The 7,518-nt window shown below is 51.1% G+C and overlaps 1 protein-coding gene across 1 annotated transcript in view; it reads right to left on the bottom strand.

The window, feature by feature from the left end:
- Nucleotides 1-5,306: 5,306 nt before the first annotated feature.
- The window catches only part of Nrn1 (neuritin 1), an 8,596-nt gene continuing 6,384 nt past the window's right edge, over nt 5,307-7,518 (bottom strand). Inside the window, exon 3 of the mRNA XM_050142529.1 lies at nt 5,307-6,508. Coding sequence (XP_049998486.1) covers nt 6,280-6,508 — 229 coding nt within the window. The 3' untranslated portion in view covers nt 5,307-6,279. The remainder of the gene's footprint in view (nt 6,509-7,518) is intronic.

The raw sequence follows: 7,518 nt of genomic DNA, 5'->3' as shown, positions 1-7,518 counted from the left end.
GTTCAGTTCATTGTGGTCTGGATCCTACCTGTAGGTGCCCCTAGGGCCCCCTGTGTTGAAATAGGAGCGGCAGGGCTGTGTCCCCAGCACCCGGCCGCCCTCATGGCTAGGTTATGCCCGAAATAATTACACGGAAACTGTATTCTTTCAAACACTGCCTGGCCCGGCTAGTTCCAGCTTCTTATTGGCTAGCTCTTACATATTGTTCTAACCCATTTCTAATATTCTGTGTAGCCCACGAGCTGGCTTACCAGGGAGGATCTTAACCTGCGTCTGTCTGGAGCGGGAGAACCATGGCGACTCCTCCACCAAGCCTCCTTCTCCCAGAATTCTCCTCTGTTTTCTCCACCCACCTAAGGGTGGGCCTTATCAAGGGGCCTAGGCAGTTTCTTTATTAATAAGAAATCACTCCCACATCACCCCTGGGCATTTGAGAAAAGAAAAAAAAAAAAGCATTTGTCTTCCTTGTCTGTGTCCCATGCCCATGTGCTTTTTCTGTGCTTCTTCCTTTGCTTGCCACCCACTGCTGCCAGGCCAAGGAACCACAGCCTCATCTGGGACCGAGAGCTGGCATGTAGCAGGGTGAGTGCCAGCTAACAGCAGCAGGCTCAGTGGGAGATCCTCAGTTGAGCCTTCTAATCCCTTACGGAGCCCTCAGGAGCCCCAGACTCCCTGGGCCTGTTGATTAAATTAGGGGTGCTGAGCCAGGGTTTTCCAGGACTAATTACTCCCAGGTTTAAATAAAATCATCGACTATTTGGCTCTTGCCACAGTTTGGTACAGAGACCCAAAGTCTAGCTGGAGCTTCTCTGTCCCTGGAGAGGCACAGAATCCATGGAAGTGTCAGGAAAGGTGGCCTCTGGAAAGTTGCAAAGAGCTGTTAACACCCAGTGTTGGTGAGGGTGCAGAAAACCTGGTAGTCTGTATCCTTTAGATGATCCGCTAGCATCTTTTCATAGTAAAAGCACACAGGCATTTCTGCCTAGCAAGCCAATCTAAGAAGTGGGGGTGGAAGGGGATCTAAGCTCTTGAAGAAATAAAAATCTAGTGCAGAATATTGTTTGAACAGGAATATTTGTGACGGTAACATTTGTAGAGCATCATAAATGAAACAGAAGAAAACAAAACCTCTTGTGTGCATCAGTATAGGTTAAACCAAGAAACAAGCAGTAAACTAGGGTACCCTTCTGCGGAACAGTAGGCAACTGGTTAGAAGAAGGATCTATGTGTGTAGATGTTCATCTACAGATCTGGGTGACGTGAAATACACATCCCACGGAAAAAGTCTAACCCACCCTCATTATGGGTATATGAGAACACAGGTTTATAGGCACACTGTGAAGGGCACACACCCTGTAAACACTGTGAGAGGACCAAAGGTTAAATGTCTCCCTTAGGTCCCCTTGAATCCCTTTATGGGTTTACAAGGATAATTTTGCTTACATTTTTACTGTTGGAAGAAGCATTTTCTATACCTGGCAGGAGTGACTCAGCTGGTCACTCGGTTTGGGACAGTAAGGGTCTGGGCAGAGCCAGGTAGGGTGGAGTGTCCTCGGAAGAGTCACCCATAGGTTGGCAACTTCATTTCAAGGAGCTTGTCCAAGGTATCCTCGGAGAAGGTCACAGAGGGGCACAGAGCTTGAGTAAACCTCTAGGTAGAGGACTTAAAACTGTAGACGGCAGAGGGAAAAACTCCAGCATTTTAAAAGGCAGAATGAGGTTGTCCCTGGAGGTTACTTTGAAGAATACCCCAACAGATAAAGCCTAAACCAAGCAGGAAGACGCTAAATGAAGAACTAGCAATGTGGGCAGGTTGTGGGAAGGTGCAGTCCTGTGGCAGAGTGTGGCTGTGTCCAGCTGGCATTCAGACAACTGAGAAGCAGCCTAAGGGTCATAATGAGAGTAGCATTCTGGGGATACTGAAGTCCAAGTCTCTGGAAGCAAAGCTAAAGATTATTTTCTTCTAGGGTACAAATCTGACTGGAACACCCCCACATAGCTGAAGGACGAAAAACCTCTGTGTGGGGAAGGGTACTGAGAGACTGAACACACACACACACACACACACACACACACACACACACACACACACACTATACCTCCTTGTTCAGGCTGTTTGCTTTGGGAAGTGGGACCAGATTGGCATCCATAGGGCATTACAAATTGCTTGACACCATGACCTAGGAACATGAAGACACTTGGGTTGCAGGGAAGGAGCAAATTGAGGGCCTTTTTATTCAGCCCCCTAAGCTGAGTAACTCATCGCTCTTTTCCTTTTAGTCTGTGGTTACCACTTTGTTCCATGCCAGAGACAAGGGACGAGGGAGAGTGGGACTTGGATGGTGAATTCCCCGTGGTAGGTGTTAGGGAACAAGAGGAAGTGAGCATCTCAGTCTTTCCCTTGAGGGCCCACCAGCTCCGGGTGTTCCAGAAACCCAACCCATCCTAGACCAGATCGGGAGGGGCAACACCAGAGTGGGGAACCTGGCAAATGGTGAAATAGGTGTGAAGGGACGCCGGGGATCTTGGAAGACCTTCCCAGAAGCCTCTGTAGGGATTTAAGGGGCCATCGGGAAAGAGAAAACGGGAAACGCTTTGCTTACTTTCCAGGAGACCAGAGTCCAAGGTTGCAAGTCCAGGCTGTGGGTACTGGGGAGGGGCACTTCAGAGCAAAGATGCAGCGGCCACCTGCACCATAGCCATCCGTAGTGAAAAATCTTTTTAATTGCAGTGAAGGAAAAGCTCTCTGGATTCGCAGGAAGAAAGTATATGTGGTCACTTGTAACATTCGCTTTACCGAGAGTCCTAAGTGAAAGCGAAGGTTTTCACCTCGGCCTCCTTTTCTCCGGTGCAGGCTTTATTTCTCTTGTGTCTAATTCCCCCCATCATGCTCTTTCCTTATTTCACAAATCGCTCCTCGCTCCCTCCTCTCCATTACCCTCACTTTCTGTATCTGCCTTCCCCACCTTTCCAGAAGTTTCCACAGGGTGTCTTTCTCCGGCCTATCTCCTTCTCATTTGTTCTTCCTCCCACCAAGCCCTCAAATTCCTGACTGAGGCTGGAGCTCCAGAAAAGGCCTTTCTCACATTTTCACACCGAGTTGATGCTCTGAGAACTAGCTTGTTTTGAATCTACTTTGCCAAGGATGGATTCAAGTGCTGGAAAAGACGGGCCAGTGGTGGACCGTGTGGAGAGCCTATGAGGATGCTTGCAGGTCAAGCCTAGAGGAGGTCGGTGTGCTGAACTTGGTGCCCACTTGGTCCACTTCACCACAGCGTTAGGAGAGACCCACCCTAGATAGATATACCTCTGCCTTGCTGCTTAAAAACGGTGCCACCAGCCAACGTGATTAAACAGCACTTGATAGTTGGAGACGCGCGGTAATAATCTAAGCAATCACAAACAAAAGAAACGTTCCGCGAGAAGACAGATCCGAAAATCTGAAGACTCGCCTTACGTTCCTAGAGATCTCTCCTAGAGCACATGAGCGTGGTGGTCCCCTGACCGGGTAAGACAGCTTTAAACAGTAAGCCGGTGTTTCCTGTCTCCCCGGGGACCGCTTGGAGTGGGTGCGCCAGAGGGATTAGTGTTGGGGAGCCCTCCGTCTAGAGCAGTTCCACCTGGGGAGTAGTTGGAACCTCACTCAGAGAAAGGGGTTCCTGGAAAGGAACTCTCTTGGGAGAACAAATCTGCCCGCCCCAGGCCGCCCCCCCATCCCTTCTGTGTCTCCTCCCACAGCCTCGCCTACTTAGTCTTCTAGGAGGTGGCTCTAGCGGGAAGCTCGCCGCGGGTGGGGGCGGGGGAGGGGGACGATGGCTGCGGTCCGCCAGTCTGCTTTCCCTCAAAAGCCCACAGAGAACAGGAAGCGGGGTACATTTCCACAAGCTAGGAGCTCAGTGGTGGGCATTGGATCGTCCCCGATTCACAAAGAAAAAAGAATCGTGGTCAGCAAGTCATCCTGACAAAAAGACAGAAACGCAGGAGACCCTCTTTTTTCTCTTTGTACCCTCACCCCACTAAACGGATTGGTATTTGCGACAGGCTTAGTTAGACGTTTTCATTTAAATTCTAGCGGTTGTGCCTAGGTTGGTCATCTGTATACTTAGACTTTTTGAAAATGCCATCGGAATGAAATTATGAAGAAATTCCAACTGTTTTCTAAAATAATGAGCGATCCGGCGCGGGCGAGCACCCCAGCCCAGGCAGCGGGATCTCCTTTGGTTTGGGCTGAGATCCAGGTCGAGGTGGGGAGGAGGGGCTGGGGGTGGGAAGCGTGTGGAACTGTTCCCCAGAGTGGCCCCGCGAGGCGCGTGCGTGAACCAGAGCCCATAATGTATGCTGCCATTAAGAATCCATGCAGCTTCCAACGCTCGGGGCGCAAGGACGCATGTGTTGCTGGAATTCAATCCGTGGGGGGAATGCAGATTGGGCTGCGACCCACTGGGTTTGATTTATGAACTGTTACACTAGTGATTGTTTACACATTGCATTTCAGAGCTTTGGCACACCCTCCCTGCTGCGGGCGGCGGGCTGTGGGTGTGGGAGCCTGCTTCAGCACCGGGATCAGGCTTCATCCTTCCTCCGCCCCTCCACGTACCCTAGGGAGTACCCACGAACTCCCTCCCATCCCTACCTACAGTGAAAGCAGATTTTGATTTCAATGGACCCAATAGCCTATGTGTAGTTCTCCTTCCCCGGTCTACACCACGCATGCAGACCCTGGACCCGGGTCTCCACTGCGGCTGTTTACTAACCTGTAAGCCATGAGGAGCCTATAAATAGGAGGGGTGGAAGTAGATCGACTGGCAGATCAATAGGGCCCCGTCTCCTCACCATTTCAGCTGAGCTGTCTTATTAATTATGAAAGGATTCGCCTGATCCCCGCCTGGGAACGCAGCCTCTCTGCCCCTCTGCAGAGCCCTTAATGGCGGTTCCTTTGCAGCCTGCCTCTCTAGCCACCACAGAGGAAGAGGCGTGTGGCGGTGAGGGCCTGGCCCATGGGTTACAGCTCAGGCTCACCTGGGACCTGAGCAGCGACTGACCGCGGGCATTGTATCTGCCTGTGAAAGCCTACAGTGCACACATAGGAAAGGCCTCTAATTTGAAAACGACTTTTTTCTTTTTGCGTTTTTTTTTTCTTCCAAACATAAGCCTAAACTGGAAGACACAGTCAAGTGTCCTGTTGAGGGTCCCCGTGAAGACAGCAGGTCATCCGACCCCTTTGGTGAACAGGTGAATTTATCACCTAGCACCCATGTGTTTCTCTATTCTGGAAACTCGGCCGAGGAAAAATAAAACGACGCCCCCATTTCAAACAATAACTTTTATTTTATACTTCTCTATACTTTGTAGCAAATTTTTGCTGAATTTAATTTATAATAAACTTTTTAAATTACATCTCTCTCTTTTTTTAAAATCAAGGCTCTTTTATGTCAAAATCTTTTTTTTAACTATGTTTTAGATTTAACATTGATTACCCCCTTGTGATCTATACCGTTGGATATTCAGGTATTACTGTATGTGGAACAGCTAAAACAAGAGAGAGGAGGGAACACAAAGGCGGTGGACCTGAAAGATGCGTCGACAGTAGGTGAAGCCAGCCCCTCAGTGACCAGAGCAGTTCCTTTGACCACCTTTCCCACTCCACCCCGCCTGCTTTCAGCTCGCTCTTAGCCTTAAGATGCAAAAAGCCCACACTGTGTGTTTTTGCTTTTCCTGGAGGAGAAATGTGCAGTGGAAATGATCAAAACAAGGTACTGTAGAAGAAAGACGTGAGCGTGAGTGTTCGCCAGATGCTTCCCACGTGGACACTGCTCTTCTTGCTATGCCTTCCCCCTGGCCTTCTCCTCTCCTCGCTTCCCTATTAGGAGGAGCCCATCATTCTTCATGTTATCAACATGATTAATATAGTAGGTGGCCCAGGGCCATTCCTGAGATTCTTTTGCCAAAAAAAAATAAAAAATAAAATTTAAAAATGGGGGTGAGTTTGCCGTTTTCTTTTTGTGTGTGTGAAGACGGACTAAAGCTGAGGTCCGGTTTTGGCTGTGCTTGCTCGCTCACTGATCGGTAACATTTGGCAAATAAAAATACAAGGAATCAAACAAAATAAAAAAAAAAGAGAAACAGAATTTCCCACAATCCCATATGAGTGTTTTCAACATCACAGAGAATCACAACGTCCTCAGAGAACGAATGGCTCTTCCTCTCGATTTCCGGGAGCATGGAGTGAGTGTGGGTGGGTGCGCCGGGGGTGGGGGTGGGGGGAACCTGGTCCCGCGCTCAGAAGGAAAACCAGGTCGCTAAAGCTGCCGAGAGAGACACCAGGAGCACGGAGAGCGCGGGGAGCAGGGACCCCGCCGCCCCGTTGCCGCTGCCGCAGAGTTCGAATAAGCTGCCTTGGATGTTGAGGTTTTTCGATTCTTTTCTCAGTTTATCCCACATATCTTTCGCCCCTTCCTGGCAATCCGTAAGAGCTGTGACCGTGCAGCTGTGGAAATCCTCCCAGTATCTGGAGAGGAACGGAACAAAAGCAGAAGAAGCAGGATCACTTTGGGCGCTGGAGGACCCCAGATCTGCGCCCCGGGTGACTGCGCCCTTGCCAACCTCCCAGGGAGCTTCCTTCTCCCACCCCCTCCCCCGCTCCCCTTTCCTGGACCTATTTCTCACTAGGTAGCAAACCCCCAGATCTTTGTCTCGTTCCAGAAACCAGGTCCAAGAGTGTGGGCCTTCCCTTTCCCAGTCTGATTTCCCTAGTCCGGTGCCAAGAGGGGACCTGACAGCCAGGAGCCGGGTCGCACCCGCTGCGTGGCGCTGGCACCACGGCCTGTGCAGATTGCTCACCCTCCTCCGGGAAAGCTAAGAAAACAGCACTAAGCCTTGCAAGCTGCGGCCCATTAATGCCTCTTAGCTCGCAAGAAGGGTGACTTGCTCTGAGCCAGGCCCTCCCCTCCAGGCTCCTCACACTCTCCTCCCTCCTCGCCCCTTCTGTTTCCACCTCACCTAGCCGTTGTCCCCCTCGCCTTGTCCCTCCTCTCGCTTCACCCAGCCCCCACACCTTCCTTTTGTTTCCAGTTTCTCCTCATTTCCCCTTTCTTTTTTCCTTCCCACTGTTTTCCCCTCTTCTTTTCTGCTCTCCCCGCTCGCTTCGGTCCCCCGAGGTCATCCCGCCTTTGAACAGTCCCGGAGCTCCAGAGGCGTCTGGGGAACCCACCAGCTCTCTTCTCCATTCCCGGTCGGTGAGTGGTCCAGCTCTTACAAACCCCTGTGCTCTTGGTCTGCGAGCTGGGTGCTTCCTCTAACCTCCTCCCTAGCCTTTTTCATAGGTTTGGATACCAGGAGTTTCGGTCCCACCCCCACCCCCCAGGTTGTAGCACCCACTTGCCTAAAGCGGCCACGACGGACACCTAGGCTGTTCCCTCCCTGACCCTGCTCCGGATCCTCCACCCCGGGTTGGTTCCCAAATCAGCTCAGAAGGAACTCAAGCTCTTCCTCTCCCCCCCCCCCCCCCCCCCCCGCCGC

This window comes from Alexandromys fortis, unplaced genomic scaffold (genome assembly GCF_014885135.2).
Source record: "Alexandromys fortis isolate MF-2015 unplaced genomic scaffold, M_Fortis_MF-2015_v1.1 scaffold_5, whole genome shotgun sequence".
NCBI classification, from domain to species: Eukaryota; Metazoa; Chordata; class Mammalia; order Rodentia; family Cricetidae; genus Alexandromys; species Alexandromys fortis.
The sequence above is the reverse complement of the archived record's forward strand: the minus strand, read 5'-3'. Positions and strand labels throughout refer to the sequence as shown.